The sequence below is a fragment of the Pyrus communis genome, chromosome 4 (assembly GCF_963583255.1).
Source record: "Pyrus communis chromosome 4, drPyrComm1.1, whole genome shotgun sequence".
In the NCBI taxonomy this organism is placed as follows: Eukaryota; Viridiplantae; Streptophyta; class Magnoliopsida; order Rosales; family Rosaceae; genus Pyrus; species Pyrus communis.
In genome coordinates this window covers 10,979,710-10,998,029 of record NC_084806.1, presented here as the reverse complement: position 1 = coordinate 10,998,029, position 18,320 = coordinate 10,979,710, and the positions used below count along the sequence as shown (strand labels likewise).

Sequence of the window (18,320 nt, the reverse complement as noted above, 5' to 3'; positions counted from 1 at the left end):
GTTTAGTTCACTATCTCATCCCTTAGTGTAGATAATATCGTTTGTTAAAAAAAAAATGATCTTAATAGAGGTATTGTATTCAATTTTCAATAAAATTTACTTTTCAAAGAATCATTCAATCACGTCTGTTCATCGTATATTGTGCGGGTTAGTTTTCGTCAGATACTGTTTATATTTAATTTTAAATAAAAAAATCGACAATAATTTCTGATGACAATATATACGATAAACGGAAGTGATTGGAATTCCCGAAAATGATCCGAGAGCATCCTCATTCAATCCTCTCGGGAAACAAATGGGTAAGTGAACGCGCAACGAGACGAAAACCTCTGCTCAACTTCAGACAAAAGTTACAAAACTTCTCGTCATCTTCCTCCGCGACCTGACCATTTGATCGTCCTCCCAGATAATTCCATGTATTTTCTCACCAATTAAATTGCATTTTCCATTATTCTAATAAATTAATTTAAATTAAAACCACTACAATTCTCCAATTCCTTAATAATCTTTCAGTCTCTCACTCTCTCACTCTAATATTTGCTGGGTTCTTGTTTTTCCTTCCCAAAAGAAATTCTTGGGGTCCTCAGTAATAACAATGCTAGCTGCTGAATCAGTCCCCAATGGAGCTGCAGAACCTCCTCCTTCTCCTCAGGTTTATATCTCAACTTCCCCATCTCTCACCTGTTTTTGTATGTTTTCCATGTTTGCATTTACTGTTTCTGCAACTTTTTGGATGCAACCTATGCTTTGCTCTCGCAAGGTTTGAACTTTTTTGTGTGGATAAAGTGGAGGATTTGAACTTGATTTATCATTTTTTACCTCAAGAAATCAACTGGGTAAAACGAAGTTTTTTGCTGGGTCGATTTATTTGCTGTGTTGCTTGCTTTATTAGGGCGTGTATTTAATTGAGATTAAAAGAGTTGTAAGTCTATGGACTCCATAGACTTTATGTGAATTTTAAGTGGAGTCTTAAGGGAGAGGTCTGATTTTATAAAGCCTAGAAACACTATAAAAATCCCTCCAAATCCATTAAAATCTTCATCTTTTAAAATACTTTAAAATCAAATCTTAATTGAATGCGTATGGAGTTTTATGAACTGCTTTAAAATCCAAAATTAGACTCAGATTCTGTGGAGTTCTACAAGCTCTTTTAAAATCCTGACTGAATATCTATGGACTTTCATGGATTCATTTAAATTCTTGATTGAATACACAAGAACTTGTAAACTCTTTTATAATCTTTAAACTCCTAATTGAAGCTGGATTTTTGGTTATTTTTGTCTCTGGTGGTTGGATTTCAGACGAGAACTAATGTTACCTGATAAAGTTAAGCATGAAACTTTAGGGGTGCCCCTTGCCCAGTTTCTGGTTTCACTGGTTTAATGCTATTTTTCATTACTAGTTAAAACTACTCCCAAACTGTTACATTCTCTTTTGCCCTCCTTTATTAGTATTTTGCAGATCTTGATTGTGTACTGCAAACTGCTTCTCTGTTACTTTTTTTTCTGATTATTGCAGATATGATCTGTTTTTTAGTAACGGTTAAAAAACCCGGAGTATACTAGAAAATCCCAAATCTTTATAGCCATTTGGGTTGTTTTTGTATGAAAAGTTTGTGTCTTTTCATTTTGTTAATTGATATAAGAAATCTTCTGAAAGCTTATAGACCAAATGAGATGTAGCATTAGATATTTTGTTTTGTGAAGGCTGGTTTCCAAAATCTGAAGACAGTAAATGAAGAAGCTACCGACCTGGAACCTACTGGGAGGCGCCCAGACATATCACTTCAGATACCCCGAAGGCCTGTGGGTTTTGGCAGTAGCCGTAGCGGAAAGGGTTTACTGCAGTCTCAAGGTTCCTTTAAGGGCAGCTCGCTATCAGGGGGCCTTTTCCGGGCTTTAAGCTTCAAGAGAAAAGGCAATCAACCGGATGGTGAGAGAAGCTCCCTCCTTAATTCAGACCCCAGTAGAGATCCTGAAAGATGTACCTCTCTTCCTGTTACACCGATATCAAATTTGTCCGCCTCTGTTGCTACACCCAGCTCTGCGAGGATGTATAATGAAGTGCACAAGCCACGTGTAAGTGGTCATGCATTCTACAGTTTCCCTAGTTTTTGAGATTTCACATGAACTTCTTTGCATTTGGAGGTATAAAACTGGTAATGCAACAAAAGATCATAATCTTCCAAACAAAAATTATGATTGATGATTTACCTAGAGACATTGTAGATTGTTTTTTTTATCCCCTAAATGCTGTTTCCAAGAATGATGTCTGAGCATTCATTGTCCCGAAAATGGAATCTGATTTACGTTTTCAGTTTAGACACTCAAGTTACCTCTTAACCGTGTTATATGATAATTCGGGTCAATTTTTCCATTAAACTACTATGTATGTACCATGAAAAAGAAAATTAAATCTGAATCTTTGTGCTTCTAATTTTTTTCCTCATTAATGCTTCCTAAAAATGGCTTGTTAATCAGGAAGTCATCCAACTGAAAGAGATGGTTGTGATTAATTGTGTGCAGAAAGAAATTACAACAGTTTTGAGGTCCCTTTCTATGCCTGGATGTAATAAAGTCATTGTAAGATCCGTATCTTTTGCAACTCGAAATGAGCAGACTCAAGCAGATCCTAGTGATGGTAAGTAGTGAATCTATTATTCTGGTTTTTTGTTCATGCTGCAAATACAACTCACATATTTGTAACAATGAATGAATTTACTCACTACATTTCAACTACTTTTGGCTTATGTATTCCTCTCTCTCTCTCTCTCTCCCCTCTAACTTTATTTTCGGCAAATTAGATCAAATAACTCCAGTTCCAGTGGAGGCCAATGATGAAGAAATTCCTGAAGAAGAAGCAGTGTGCAGGATATGTCTTGATGCATGTGATGAACAAAATACGCTCAAAATGGAATGTTTTTGCAAAGGTGCTCTTAGACTTCTACATGAAGAGTGCGCCATTAAGTGGTTCAGCACAAAAGGAAACAAGAAATGTGATGTATGTGGTCAAGAGGTTCAGAATTTACCTGTAACATTGCTTCGGGTGCAGAGCACTGCTCAAAGGGGTAGTGGACAGCAGCACAACCAACAGGGTTTGCATCCAGAAACGATAAGGTGAGATAATGCGGTATTGAGATCCTTTCCATTTATGACTTTGATAGAGGGTATTATTTGGAGACTCATGATATCATGACTAGTAAAGGGAAAGAAAAAACAGGTAGAAACCTTTTCATGAAACATCCATTTCGGTTCAGTCATGAATGTCCAATTAGAATTCTCTAACATTAAATGCCAGAAGAGGATCTAAGTCATATCGATTGGATCCAAATCATATTTTCTTATCTTGTAGAGACAAATTTCAGCCATCATAGCCACATCATTGGCAGGCGACAGTGCTAATGTAGGGTTCTCCTTCTGATCAAGTCACACCTGTGCATTATTTGTAGAATTCAACTTATGATAGATATCATGCTTCCTTTTTTACTCTTTTATAGCTAATGAAGTCGTATTTAATGCAGTGCCTGGCAGGACTTTGTGGTACTGGTCTTGATTAGCACAATATGCTATTTCTTCTTCCTTGAGCAGCTACTGGTATGCCATTCTTCTGGTGAAAAAAACTTTTAGAACTAAGAATTTGATTTCCGCTAAACTAGAACTTGTTTGTGTCTCCTGATGAGTTCGATATCCTCCAATAAAATTCAAAATAATCCAATCTAATTGTGTGTAATTAGACCATACCTAGCACTATGCAAGACATTGTGTAAGAACGCCTAAATTATGCGGCTCCAGGTGCCATGAAATATTATCTGTTCATTTGTATGGTCTACAAACTATCTGAGCACATACAGGGTCCCAAAAAGAACGCATTGAAAGAAAGGACAGAACTGGTTCAAGTTGTGACTGATAGTTGGCGTAACAATGCTAATTCTACCTCTTTTCCAATGTGTAGATTCGTGACTTGAAAACTAGAGCGATTGTAATTACAGCACCGTTTGCATTTACATTGGGTCTCTTGGCATCCACATTCGCCATCATCCTTGGTATAGCAGAGCATCTGAGATTTCTGGTTCTCTTCTGTCTCTGTAAGTTTATAACCGTCTAACCATTTGCTTGTTTAATTGCAGCAATCAGGGAGTACATATGGACTTATGCAGCTCTGGAGTTTGCGCTTGTCGCCCTCATCGTCCACCTGTTCTACAGCATAGTGAGTGATGCTTTCGATTCGTGATTTTATCCAAACCCTGTCATAATATGCTCCATGATCTGCGTGTGTTTTGCTGTTGCTTACTGCGGTTTTTTCTACGGTGCACCAAACTGCCTAATGCCAGACTCTGTGCTTGATTATTTCACAATTTGCCTTATTAACTAAATCTTTTTTGTTCTTTCTTTCAGCTTCATCTGATGGCCATTTACGCGATATTGCTTGCTGCAGTGTTGGGTTTCGGAATAGCGATGAGCCTCAACTCATTGTACATGAAATATTTCACCTGGAGAGTTCAAGTTGCACAATCTCAAAGCTCTAGCCCTGTATGACTGATACCTGGATTTAACAGTTGCACCATATGACTTGTAGCGAAAGAGTCGACTGCTAAATGTGGCATCCTTTGTCTTTATATTCATAATTTTTTTACTTAAAGTTTTGTAAACAATGTTGCGCCATTAGGGCGGGGGAATGGAGGAAGACGACCTCGAGTACAAGGGTAGATGCTCTTGAACCACCTTGGTTTGGTTAAAGGACGTAACATGTACAAGTTAAAGCAAGCACTATCGGTTTGCTTTTATGAGCTCAAACCCGTAACTCCGTACAATGAGAGCTCAAACTCATTGGTGGTTTCTATTAGATTGGATTGGATAAGCCACCGCATTCTAGGTATACTGATGCCAGAAATGGATGTCGACTTTGAAACCTTGTTCAAGCTAAAGGTGGAAGATAAATTAGACGTGAAGAAAACTTATTGTGTCCTCCTTGGTAGGATTGGAAGTGCGACGTTTCCTTCACTAGTCCAACTTCTACTTTAAACTTGAATACGATTGGAAGTGGATATCCATTTCTTCCTTCAACATAATCTAATCCAATCCAATCCAATACGCACCAAACTAGGCCTAAAAGTACAAGATTTATAACGTCGAAAATCGTAAGTTGATCTATCTAATAGCATCATCGTCCCTCCCGAGTAATCAAGAATATTCTTATGGTAAAAAAAATAATTTACGTTACAGTGAGTAAATCTTTACATGCAGTAAACAGTAACTAGCTACATCACCCAGTAAAAAAGGGAGAACAAAGAAACCTTCTCACATATTTGCAAGTAGTACGGTTATATACAACATGGAGATATTTACAAGGAAAATATACAAAAGAAAACTCAATTAGTAATGCACATTATCGCAACGAAAATGCCTAACCGTATAAAGGAAGAAAGATATTTGATAAAAAAAAAAAAAAAAAAAAAAAGATGAAAAAATATAATTGACCTTATTTATTTTTTGTCACAGGGAGGAACTTACTGCCATCTTTCCTTAGCCATATGGTCGAACGGGTTTTCTTAACTTGATCTGTGAAGAGGCGATGCCTGCCACATCATTTGCGCAAGCGTGTTAGGAAAACCAAGATACGAATCCTCGATACACATAATCTTTAGTTTCTTCCGTTATTTTAAAGAGAACAAAACCAATTGAATACAATGATGAATATACAAGAAAGAGAGATTACTTTCGAACAATAAGGATGAAATCCTGGAAGTAAAACTAACCTTTCAAACTCCAGCTTCTGAGTAACAATCCCATTCAAAAGCAACTCTGAGCTGTAAACTGTAGCTCCTGAAAGTATAAAACAGTGTCAAAAAAAAAAAAAACCTCGTATTCTTATAGGGGTGTGATATTAACACACCCCTTTTTACTTCTCACACACCCTTCTAATTTTCGACCGTCGGATCAGATGAATTGAAGAAGATCAATGGACAGAAATTAACAAGGGGTGTGAGAGAAGTAAAAATAGGTGAGTGAATAGAACCCCACTTCTTATAGATACTTGGTAAATAAAAGCAATGTCTGCTAACCTTTTTCGAGTAAAGGCACACAAATTTCATAATCTTCTTCACAAGATAGAACCAACAGATCATCTGGAATTTTATCAGCCTCCAAAACAGATCTACCAATTCTTTCTATTGCCTAATGAGCATTTCGAACAAAATCAAAATCATTTCTGGAATTAATGGCAATCAAAAGTTCAGATAAAAACAGGATGAACTTTATACGTGCATGTTGCTGTGTATGCATGCATGAAGATAGAAAGAAAACCATACCTGGCCATGGACTGCTTTTACCAGACTAGAAATTATTTCTTTACCAGGCTTCGTATTTGGGGTGATGAAGACTTTACGACCCTGCAAAATCATGTGTTAATGGGAATGCAATATAAGTCTAATCTTTCTGGGCGCACCAACATAAACACAATATTTACCTCCAGAAGTGGATGCTGGCACGCACGTACCAACGAAGTCGGCATGTTAAAGCCAAACTCCTTCTCCTTCTTGGTATCCCTTAGTACATAGTTTTTCTCATCAATGAAACAACTAGCTTGTCCACAGCTATCGAGCCATAAATGCGTCACCACAGGTTTTCCAGCAGCAATAGCTTCTAACATATTCCTCGTACGCACAAATTGATCTGCTATGAAGTGTGTGGCATCTGTCATAGAGGATGCTACAGAAACTCCTAGTCGGGCCAAAATCTGCAAAAAAAGATTTGCAGATAAGATTAGTTTAGAACTTGCATGTTTAAAAAAAGATTCAACTCACTTACAAAATACCTTTTTCTGATGCTTTATTACATAGTCATCCAAGTGGTGGCTATACAATACTCGAACATCAGTCATATCTCTCCTCTTCCTTAAATCCTTTGATGCTGAAGTTGGTATATGCCCATTTGCACTTAAGTCACGGATTTCTTTCAAAAGACTCGGCCTTGAAGGGGTCTTCTTGCATGACTGTTTGAAATATTCATTACCCATACAAACTGGAGATGCATCATTGACAGGCACCTTACTGTTAACTGGAGTAGCACAAGCTGAATCCAGTGGTTTGCATTTCCCTAGCGGGGATTCATCCCTCATTTTAGTAGTAGAAGACGGATTTGCATCACTCATCCTGTCAAGAATTCCAACTGCCTCTCCACCAGTTGTAATCTCTGATATCATTATCCCATCCTTATGAGAAGAATTACAACGAAGAGGAGCTTTCCAAGGATCAGTTTTTAAACTTTGATGTGCAAGTTTTCTAGCACAATTCTTGTCACCACGTGTAGCTGATCGGGTTCTTCTTGTTGACTTTACATCAACAAAAATGCTTTGAGCAGCACCCTGCAATCTTGTGTGCCTAGTGACATGTTGTCCAACTTTGTCTGGGTGAACAGATGGGGTCGGTGGATCATTTAAGTTATCAGGCCCATAAACCTGATCAGATAACTTTCTCCTAGATCTTTTTCCTTTGGGGAAGCTTAAAGCATCCAATTTGATGCCATTGCAAATAGCTTCAAACTTGAGATCTGAACCATGATGTTGGCTTGGTTTATGATTTCCAACTTCTCCGGATCGATTGGGACCTGATTTTGAAGATTTTGCATTCAACGCATTAGACACCTGAACACCTGTGAAACTAATTATTTTTTCTCTAGTTGCAACATCCTCTGTTTGAGAGCTCGACTCTTCTCCACAATCACTGGATGCATCGTCAGCTTTCTTTAACTGATTTACCACCATAGACCGTCTAGTTCGACGTGCAATCAGCGTAAACGTACCAACATCCTGTTGTAAATGCTTTTTTATAGATCCTTCTGCTCTTAGGCCAATAGCAACAGAAGGCATTTTCTCCATGTTTCTGTTCCCAATGATGTTAAGATGCTTTTTAGCATTGGACTTCCCCTTCTTTGATTTTGCTATCACCACCTTTGTTTCACACTCCTTCCTACCAACCCTCGATTTCTTTGCTTGTCGAGTTTCTCGGGAAACCCCTGCATCAGTTAAACGCCCTCTTTTTCGAGAAGACAGTTTCGTTGAACAAGTTCTATTCTTTGATTTTTCTCCCATCGAACCTTCAAGACAACTCTGATTTCCTTGAGCATCTTGATGGTCATCACTAGCATCACAATTGGAAATCCCTTCACCATAACACAAGGCTTCCATAGCTTCAGCTGCCATTTGAGTATCAAAGCGTACATTCATCATTTCAGGTGCATCGTTCTTATTTATATTGGCATCCAACTGCTCTCTAGGGGAGTCATTGTTAAACTGTTCGTCAAACTCACTGACGAGATTCTTTATATGTTTCATTTCATCTTCATGTGCTGTCTTCTTGTCGACTTTTGAATTATGCAACAATAGTTTTGAATCAGAATCAACTACACCTATTCTCTTGTTCTTTCCTTGTAATTGTTTTTTGCAATCCTTCTCCACATCCTGTCTTTTCTCTTTGGACTTCTGGGGTTGGGGAAGAGATCTCCACCCATGGCTTCCGCCGTCGAAGAAGTCTGCTTTTCTTCGGCGGAAAAATTCACCTCCTTCTTCATCCTCACGGTTATCATCCCAATCGAAAATCCCTTTATCTATGCTTTTGTCATTGGCTTTCTTGGCCAAAGTTTGTGGCCCTTTTGCACTTGAGACAAATTTTGAAATGTCCCTTGCACTCTTTCCATGGCCAACTTCTTTATTAGACTCATCAAGATTATTTTGGAGGAATTTATCCACAAAATCAAGTGCATTAGCCTGTGATAATTCACCTGGTTCTTGAGAGTCAATATAGCTCAACCCTGCAAAATTACTAGGAAACTGAAGCAAATCTTCAGCTTCTTCATCACTAGCGCCGTTATGAGAAATTTCCGTGTTTTCAGCATCTGAATCCTCAGTAAAAAGTTTTCTTGCTGTTGAACTACCAGTCCTCCATTTGTTCTCATTCCTTGAATCATGCTCCTCATTGACTTCTTCCCCATCTATGGTCGAACCCCCTAAAAGAGATACTGCATTATCTTTCCCGGAAAGTTGATTCAAAGATTGGTTATTACTTGGAACAGAACGAGACTCACTGTTAGTACCATTCAAAGCTGTACTGCAAGCTGCTAGACCGGAGGCCTGTAAGGATGCTGCACGGACTGAGGTAAATTGCATATGCACAGAACCTGAGCAAAATGGGTAGATTGACATAATAGTTCATATTAGGAGTGTATTATACTATTCGATTGAGCAATCATGAAGTCTGACTTCCAGATGTAAGTAGCTGGAAAATAAATTCAGACGATGTTTCCTTCATATTTATTTTATTTTGTAGAAAATCATAATCGTAATACAAACTAGGCCCAGATAGATATTTGCGCTTTGAAATAAGAAATCAATTGTATGCTCAAACAAACTGGCAGCACCATAAACCAAAACCTGTTTAGCAAAATATATAATTGATATGGATTCCATGCAATTTGAAGGAGTTAATACACAAGATCCTAGCATCCATATTCCATACAATTTTACCAAATTTTTTATTAACAAAAATGCACTGTCTAACCATGAAGAAGCAGGATAGCTCATACCTGGTCCCAGTTCCGGGGAGCCGTCATCCACAGGTGTTGCAGCAGAAACATGGAGCCCTGAAAGATAAAACCCCAACTTACTTTTATGAATTAGCACATAAATTTACAAGCACAATTTATTAAAAGAAACTTCATGTGAATTGAAGATTAAATAAAACATTCCAAAACCAAGGAATGATATTTCATTCAATAAGTAGGAAAATGTTCTAATTTGCAATCCATGAGCCCATTATGTAATTCAGACTCTCCCAGAAGCTCATCATTGAAATAGTAGATAAAGCAACGAATTATGCAGTTATGCATAGTAAAGCTTTAGACTGCAAATGAAGCTAAAGATTACAGGCTTCGGTTTCTAATGAGTTCACTGGAATATCGCTTTCCTTTCTTTATTTAGATTGGAAATCAGCTATTTGTTAGTCTGGTTGTGTTTTTGTTTTAGGCTGTTATTTGTTTTTGTTTGATTGGTTTTGTGGTCCTTGTTGTGGTAGCGGTGTTTGGGCTGGTCTGCTAGACCACCCTCTCTGTTTACTTCTTTTTTCCTAACAAAATTGTCTCTTTACAAAAAATAAAATAAGGTAAGGACTAGCATTCTTGTCTAGATTAAAGAGGTCAAACCTGCATTGTGTTGCTTGTCGACCAAATGATTGGCTTGCTCTGTTAACCCATTTTCACTATTTTCGCAAGGAGTGCGGCAAATATTCTCCCCATTCATTAATTGATCAGAACCTCTCCGTACCGATTCATTGTCAGTTAGATCCTTACTATCATCCAAAACTTCAGTTGCATCCGACTCTTCACTGTCACTGACAACTACATCATCAAACTCTAATAACTGAGTATCCTCCATGTTTGCAAAGCAATTGATATCATCCAATAGTTGTGTTTCACCACTGAAATCCACTGCTTGTGTCTCACCACCGAAATCCATCGCTTGTGTTTCACCACCGAAATCCATCGCTTGTGTTTCACCACCGAAATCCATTACTTGGGTTTCAGTTGCGAAATCCATTAATTGGGTTTCATCACTAAAATCTACCATTTGGGTTTCAAATGCATCTTCAACTGGAACAGTACCATCACATGGCACAATGTCTCGCACTAACTCATCCGCATCCTTCGATTTGCCCTTCTCATCTAATTTTCAATAAAACAAAATGAAGAAAAGAAATCTCAATAACAATTGTAATCCTAAACCAAAAGACAACATCATTCACATCCCAAAATGGGAGAAAATCATACTAAAACACAGCCAAATAAAAATTCTCACAGTGATATGCACAATTTCAAGAGAACATATGCGCAAACATATAAAAATCTTACTTCTCCATGAAAAAATTCAGAGAAAAACCGCAACAGAAATCGTTGAATCGAAAATTTTACCATGCGAACATGAATTTAACAAATTTGAACCCTTGTCTATATATTCACATTAAAATTACCATAAAGGACAAAACTTTAACTAAAAAATAGTTACCGGACAATGGAGGGCTTGAAATCTGAGTATAAATGGGCTCGGTATCGGCGCAGTCGACGAGTGAGTTTTTCTCCATCGGCTTGATTTCATCGTCGCCGTCCCAGAGGGAACCCATTTCAACTCTTATCGGAAACCAGATCAGAATCCACCGGAACCCTAGAAAAAAGCATCGAAATTTCAGAAGGAAAAAATACGATAAATAAATAAATAAAAAATTGACGGCGACGATCGAAAGTGGGGTAGGAAGTATGCGGAAGTGAGAAGCGAAGGACGATCAATTGGGGAAAGAGAGGGAGCGAGAGAGTGAAAGATTAGGGTTTTTGGAGGTGGAGGGAAAATAGTGGGGGGGCCGTGGGAAATTTTGGAGGGAAAATGAAGGAGTGGAACACCGTGTGAGTGTCTGTTATAATCGGAACCGAAGTTTGTAACTTCTCCTTCTCCTTCACCTACGTTTCTCTCTTCTCTTTTACTTTTCCGACTGTAAATAAAAATACCACGGAAACTTTCACCACTTACCAGGAAACGATCAAATCAAAATCCAACGGCTGAAAATCATCAGCTTAAATTCCTAATGTAGAGTATGGTAAATGATGATGGAATACCATCACCGGCCGTTTGGTCTAGTGGTATGATTCTTGCTTTGGGTGCAAGAGGTCCCGAGTTCGATTCTCGGAACGGCCCCCTTTTTTATTTTTGTTTCTTTTTTTTCTCTTTTCATTTAATTTTAATCTTTATAAGGGGAAGAAGATTGATCTGATGTGTGGGATTAATTGGAAGTTGTTGGTTCTAGAAATCAACCAAGAAATTGGTTACAATCACTTCTTTTCATCGTTATTTATCGTTCATATTCAAATCTTGAAGAACTTGTCAATCGAAGAAGCAAAAGTCCAAGTTTTTTGAGTTCAAAACTTTAAGTCTAACACAAATGGCAACGCCACAAGAGAATAGTAGGGAAATAAGTTAGAATTAAAATAAGTCGTCTAGAGCTTGATTCCTCCAACGGAACAACAAAATGAAGTCAAAAAAAGTCTTGCGTAATTTGACAAGTCTTAGTAAAATTATAGACTTGCATGCAACCGGAAATCAATATGACGCCTAAACTTGCATGCAGAACGTATTCTGATCAGAACCAGTTTCAACCGTTTATACACAGTACCACTGTGGGACTATATAATCCCAAGTACAACAAACATAATAAGTACACACTCCAAAACTTCACTGTCCAATGACTTGCAAAATTCTATGAAGCAATAAGGCTGTCCCAAACAAACTTGTCGGAAGAACGACTACAAAACATAGCCTGGTAGGGCAAAGGAAAAGCTAATACTTCGTGTGTTTTTTTTTTTTTTTTTTTTTTTTTTTGACAAACCATAGATTTGAAGATTAGTTGATAGATTAGGAGTCAACAGGGTTTGAAGTCACGTCATGATGCAAGAACAACACTCCTTCCAACCACTGTGACAGAGAGCCACTTGTAGAAAAGCTAATACTTTAACACCGAAGTAAAAAACTAACAGAAGCATTTATATAGGAAGACGAGGTTGTTCTTGTTCATCAGAGAATTCAAATACGAGGTTCCAGTTGCAAGAAAAAAAAAATCAGTTTCTTTCACTGTCGGCCAACATTCCAGCATAGGTAGCCCAGGGTTCAGTGAAAATTCAAGGGTATAAAAACAAGAAATTCAGAATATGCACCACAAAAACAGCAGAGCCACCTCCTTCTTCACCAAAGACCAAAAGCCGGCTGCAAAATGTGCCTGCCTCGTAATTCCAATCAATAGACGGCTTCATTTCCCACACCGGCATTCTGGGAAAAGGCCTATGAAGCAAAAGGCTAGTCTGATTACCAACTCAAGCCTGACTGAAGAAACGAAGCGGCAAAGCAGCAGGGTCAAGTTCCCAGCATCCTCTGAGGCTGCCGCCTTTTTCGTCTGTTAGCCGGAAAGAAGGAATCATGTGAGAAAACCTCAGTAGTTCAACCCCACGGACGGTCATGGTTTCAGCTGATCCTCCTTTCACCCGAGTCTTGAAAACCGAGTTGAAACCATCCACACGCTCTAAAATCAAGACCTCTCTCTGCAAATCATTTTCAGTCTGCACTACCACTATGTCATACTCGCAGGTATCCAAGTCGGAACACGAGAGACCAGCTGTCCAGTTCTTATATAAAGCCCAAACCTCACCTCTGTGTGGATATATTTCAAAATCATTCTTACCAATAGAAACTGCATTTAACCGGTGTGAAAAGGAGAGAGTAGAATCATAGTCCTGGAGTGGACTCCTTCTAACCCTAAATCTCCCGCAGCTGACGGGCATCTCCGCATCATGCCATCGGATCACCCTGTCTGGTAGTAAGTTGGCAAGCCATGCAATATACAATTTGGATCGGTGACTATCAAGGCTCGTTATCTGGCCATAGTATTTTGGCAAGCCATCCTCATCACTATACAATGCCCAGATCTGACCAATCTCAAACTTTTCCAAAGATTTATCAGCATCAAAGTTGTAGAACTCAGATTCCGGAATATCGATACCTTCTGGGGATGATCCTTTGGGAACATTACCATCTTCATTCCTTGTATCCGGCGATGCAGAAAAACCATTAGTACGAGTACTAGCCTCTATTTTCCGTTCTCTAGAAACAGGAACTTCTTCAATATTAAAAGGCAAAGCGGCAGGATCAAGCTCAACAGATCCTAATGGAACTCCTACTCCTTCGTCACCAGTCAATGTATAAGATGGAACTCTGTGGGAAAACCTCAATAATTCTCCGGGTGGAACTTGAAATGTGCCTTTCCCATCCTTAACCTTTCGAAAAACACTCACAAAGCTTTTCACCTTCTCCAAGAGTGCAACACATATTCCAACATCCTCAGAATAGTCTGACAAAATATCAACAAATTCATATTCAAAGTGCTTCTGATTGGAGTCCGGATCAGAGAACCACTTTATATCCCAGTTCTTGAAAATGGCCCAAGTCTCTCCCTTTCTTGGATATATCATGTAAGCACTTCTAATCTTCCCCCAAATCATCAAATGAGAGAACATGGGAAGATCTTTCGTGGTTTCAGAGTGACCTTGTCTGAATTTACCACAAGAAAATGGCAAGTCAGCTTTGGCCCATTTCATTTCATTATCATCATTGGGGTCCGGCTCTAGCCAGGTTATCTGCAACTTGAACTCAGGTGAGTGAACTTTCTTGATTCTAGCATAGAATCTTGGCATCCCATTTCGAGTATCATAAATAGCCCACACCTGCCCAGCTTCAAAGAGTTCTTCTTTCCGGTACCTCTCAAAGTCGTTGAAATCACTATCAGGGAAAGAATACAAGGGCTCTGGTTCTTGTTTCTCATTGGAGTTTTTATCTAATGGAGAATTCTCAAGACTTCTTTTCTTCGAGTCGAAAACTTTAACCCTTTCTTTAGCCCCAAACTTCTTTTCACCAAGTCCCTTTGGCAAACACTCTTCAAAATAAGCACTTTCTTTCTGTTTCACCTTTTCCTCATCTCCTGTAGCATCAGCAGCACGATCATATTTATTATTCATGTTAGATTCCCCCTCTTTTAATGTGTCTTCATCTTCCTCTTCAGTGGCACAGGATGAACCACTCCTCTTCTCCCTTTTTGATAAAGGAGTGTCTTCACCATCGCTTAGATGTTCCTTATAAGAAACGTTCTGCTTATGCCGTGAAGACCTTCGTGGTTGCTGCTCTCCATAAATTCCGGATTTCAAACCAGCCTGAAGAACAGCATCATTGATGACCATATCTTCTTCAGAATCACTGCTGCTTTCAGAGACACTGCTTTCGCTGGATTCTACTACATGTTTCCTTTCTCTCTTACGCTTTACCTTTTCGGAGCGAACACCTGAAGAGCTACTTGCCTTTTTCTCTGTCTTTTGGAAAGGTTTAGCTTTGGAGTTTTCAGCTCCAACATTCCTCTGAAATCTCACTTCAGACATGTTAACATTCACTTTTTTGGGGGGAAATGCCTGCTGACTTAAGTTAGTTGGTGGTGGCGCTGGTGGTGCTCCACCTGGCACATTTGTGTCATAGGCAATGAAGGGCTTACTGCAGCCTTGACAACGAAGAGATCTAAGAAGAACTTCTCTATAATACTGGTACTTGACTGAACAAAATGGGCAGGCAGTCCAAAAAGTGGATCGGGCATCTGAATACCCTGGTGGAAAAGGTTTCTGTTGCTGTTGGCTCTGGAGATTAACGCCTGAAAAGTTGCCTCTGGAGTTGTTTTGAACTCCAGGATTTGAGTTCCAACTTGCCCTCTGCGGGGGCCAATGTGGTACACCTGTTTTACTCACAGAAGTCTTGCGTTTCAGGTCATGCATGCTCCGTTTGTCACGGTCCAAAAGTACTCTTTGAGCTTCACCTATCAGCTTAAAAGCAGCTTCTGCACCGGAAAACTTATTTTTATCAGGATGAAGTTGGAGAGCAAACTTCCTGTACTGCTTCTTAATTGTTATCTCATCCGCTGTTTGATCAATCTGAAGGATGCCATACCAGTCCATCTCAGTCCCAAATGATTTCTCAGCAGAGCAATGCACATCACAAACCATAAGCATCTGAGATATATTCTCCAGATCAGAATAGAGTTGTTGCGCCTTTATAGCAATCTTACGAGCCCCCACGAAATCCTTGCTCTGCATCTTCTTCTCAGCAATCGACTTGGCCCTAATGGCCTCCTCCTTATTGCAATCCATCACTAATCTGGAGAACCTGAGTTCACTTAAGCTGATTTAATAGTGCATAAAGCAACAGGAAACACTATAACCCCAAAAGCATGCTTCTTTATTGAAAAAAAGCCAAGTTTGATTTCCGTTCAATATCACAAGTCACATCCAGTTGAACCCTGCCAATTCTGCATCAACTTAAGAGTTAGGACCAATTAAAAGCCTTTAATCAACATAAAGAAAAATAAACAAGGTGTAAGCAATTACATGTGTGCAACGTTTCACCCCCCAGTATTACTTATTAAGTTGATATTCAAATTAAAGAAAGGTAATGTAAAATGCATTTTTTGCAGTTTAATAGTAAATCACTAAGCACCTACTTATGAAGTGAAACTTGAAAAAGGTGGGAGATGAAAAACAAAACAAAATCCTGAGTAATAACCAAATAAACCACGCAAATATTTTCATCACATATTAGAAAGCAACTCAACGAACTCCGTAAGCCACCCAGAACAACATTCAAAATAATTAATGAAAAACAGGAAACCATAGCTAAAACTGAAAAATAAATATAGAAAACCCACAATACAATGAATTGCTTTCTCAGGAAAACCATAGAATAATAAAACATTACGAATTAAAACAAAGGAAGATATAAGAACGCGAACTACACAACAAAATATATCCCATTTCCCGGAGCTAGACATAACCGCTTATCTCACAGTCCCCTACTCAACAGTCTCTTTGGAACCCAAATGAAATCCTTGAATTTATAGAATTTCAATTCCAAATATTTATCCTCATACTTCAAAAGCTAAATCTGTGTAAAGTCCATTCTCAAATTCTTGAATAGTGAGAATTTTCAAAGACCATCTCAAACTGAGACAATTGTAAATTACCTCAACCCGAACAATACAGAAAATTTGGTCCAACTACAAGGGTTGGTCCTATGCTAAACTACCAAACTAACCTGCAGCAATTACGACTTGTAAGTTTAATTTTGACAATAATAAACATTGAACTCTGTCCTAAACATTTAAATTTCATTCACAAATGAATTCATTTGCAAATAATCCAAACTTTTATTATTTTGTTTTTTTTTTTTTTTTTTTTTTTTTAGCCATTTAGTCCCGGAAAGTATGACAGTTCACTTTATAAACCAAAAACATTATACCAATTGCTCCCACAACGAAGCCTTTAACCCACATGCAATCCAAACCCAAAAGAACCCATCACATCACAGTCCAAAACGGGAAGCAAAACCCTTGTAAAAATTAGTAATATGGGGATGCAGAACCCTAATTTTACCCAAAACTCAAGAAATAATTTCGAAAAGTTCGAAAATTTTGAAAAACTACTGTAATTTGTTGACATATTTGAATCGCAAAAACAGACCCCCAAAAGCATGCGTAATTTAATACATCGAACAACCAGAGTCAAACATCGTTCTTCAAGCTAAAGGTGGAAGCTTGAACAACTTTGGGAAAACGCCGAAAAGTGATAAAAATGTCGCAACGAATTTAGAAACAAAAAACAAAAGGGTTTTGGAAAAGAAGCACTTACTCATTTGTTTTGGCTGAGAAATCACAGAGCCCGATTTGGGAGACACAGGATTCTGGAGGGACCTGGGGTTTTCAGAAGTGGGGAAGAAGAAGACCTATGATACTTCGGCTTATTTCTCTAATGCCACTCATATGGTCATTTGGGTTTATTGGTAATTAGAGTTGTAATTTATTTCAAATCCAGGGGCATTTTTGTTTGGTGAATTTTCGATTAGTCCCTTGTTCTGCCCCAATGTTTTTTAGTAAAGAACTGTACTTCGTTCTGAGAAAGAGCAACGTTGTGATTTCGTTGACAATGAACTGAAATTACAATTCCACCCTCACTGAAATTACCAAAAAGGACATTCATCAATTAGGGCATAGGAATTATCAATGGCGCGGGCCGGGCCCAACTCTTAAAGTTGGGCTCGAGCCTGACTTGGGTTGGACCATTTTGGAAATAGAGATATTTCGGGTCTTACCTGAAACTCGTTGACATGAATCAAAGTGAGCCCATATACTGAAAATATGCTTATATGGAGAGACGGAAATTGAATTCATTACTTTGCGTGTAATGGTGAATGCTTTTAACCTTATAAGCTACAACTCTCTTGCAAATTACAAAGGGCTAGTTTGGGATTGCCGTGTTTTTTTTTTTTTTTTTAAACTACTTTTGTTGTGCATTAAATAGAATCAGCTGCAAAATAAAGCAATTGACCGTTTGTTAAAATGTATTTTTAAAAGTGTTGTGAGTATAAAAAGTAGTATAAAAGCGTTGGTAAATTTTAATGTAAGGCAGTGACAAAAATAGACATGATAGTGTGGACAATGATGATGACAACGGTGGCGAGGGCAATGGTTGTGATGGTGATGGTGGTGGTGGTGATTCCAATAAAGGGGTGTGGTGGTTGGACTGCATAGGTAACAATGATGGTAAAGGCGGCAACAACGGTGATGGTGACAGTTGTGGTTATGGTGGCGGTGGTGGCAGTGGCAGCAACGATGGTAGTAGTAGTTATGATGGTAGTGGCGGCGGGTATGG

At 38.5% G+C, this 18,320-nt stretch overlaps 3 protein-coding genes and 1 non-coding gene across 8 annotated transcripts; 2 read left to right on the top strand and 2 right to left on the bottom strand.

Moving 5' to 3' along the window:
• The first annotated feature begins 264 nt into the window (after window positions 1-264).
• Window positions 265-5,125, top strand: LOC137731361 (uncharacterized). 3 transcript variants are annotated; one of them, XM_068470466.1, is made up of 9 exons: window positions 265-416; window positions 569-652; window positions 1,707-2,078; window positions 2,526-2,640; window positions 2,804-3,116; window positions 3,521-3,593; window positions 3,952-4,042; window positions 4,127-4,206; window positions 4,395-5,125. In XM_068470466.1, exons 2-9 carry the CDS (start codon window positions 596-598, stop codon window positions 4,533-4,535), a joined length of 1,242 nt encoding a protein of 413 aa, XP_068326567.1. In that variant the 5' UTR covers window positions 265-416; window positions 569-595; the 3' UTR covers window positions 4,536-5,125. The 3 variants fall into 3 exon arrangements, with proteins under 3 accessions (XP_068326567.1, XP_068326565.1, XP_068326566.1); XM_068470464.1 differs by having other exon boundaries at window positions 2,481-2,640; XM_068470465.1 differs by having other exon boundaries at window positions 265-652; window positions 2,481-2,640.
• Window positions 5,126-5,275: 150 nt separating this feature from the next.
• On the bottom strand, window positions 5,276-11,437 carry LOC137731360 (uncharacterized). 3 transcript variants are annotated; one of them, XM_068470461.1, is made up of 10 exons: window positions 11,053-11,437; window positions 10,194-10,712; window positions 9,579-9,635; window positions 9,081-9,173; window positions 6,814-9,002; window positions 6,466-6,735; window positions 6,308-6,388; window positions 6,062-6,173; window positions 5,756-5,822; window positions 5,276-5,575 (listed from the first exon to the last, which is right to left on the bottom strand). In XM_068470461.1, exons 1-10 carry the CDS (start codon window positions 11,165-11,167, stop codon window positions 5,479-5,481), a joined length of 3,600 nt encoding a protein of 1,199 aa, XP_068326562.1. In that variant the 5' UTR covers window positions 11,168-11,437; the 3' UTR covers window positions 5,276-5,478. The 3 variants fall into 3 exon arrangements, with proteins under 3 accessions (XP_068326562.1, XP_068326563.1, XP_068326561.1); XM_068470462.1 differs by having other exon boundaries at window positions 9,090-9,173; XM_068470460.1 differs by having other exon boundaries at window positions 6,814-9,173.
• A 224-nt stretch (window positions 11,438-11,661) lies between these two features.
• Window positions 11,662-11,733, top strand: TRNAP-UGG (transfer RNA proline (anticodon UGG)). Its single transcript has one exon. It is a non-coding gene; the product is annotated as a tRNA-Pro (tRNA).
• An 822-nt stretch (window positions 11,734-12,555) lies between these two features.
• Window positions 12,556-17,458, bottom strand: LOC137731778 (uncharacterized). The gene is made up of 2 exons (XM_068470990.1): window positions 17,301-17,458; window positions 12,556-15,925 (listed from the first exon to the last, which is right to left on the bottom strand). The coding sequence occupies exon 2, from the start codon at window positions 15,765-15,767 to the stop codon at window positions 12,903-12,905; it is 2,865 nt and encodes a 954-aa protein (XP_068327091.1). The 5' UTR covers window positions 15,768-15,925; window positions 17,301-17,458; the 3' UTR covers window positions 12,556-12,902.
• Window positions 17,459-18,320: the final 862 nt, after the last annotated feature.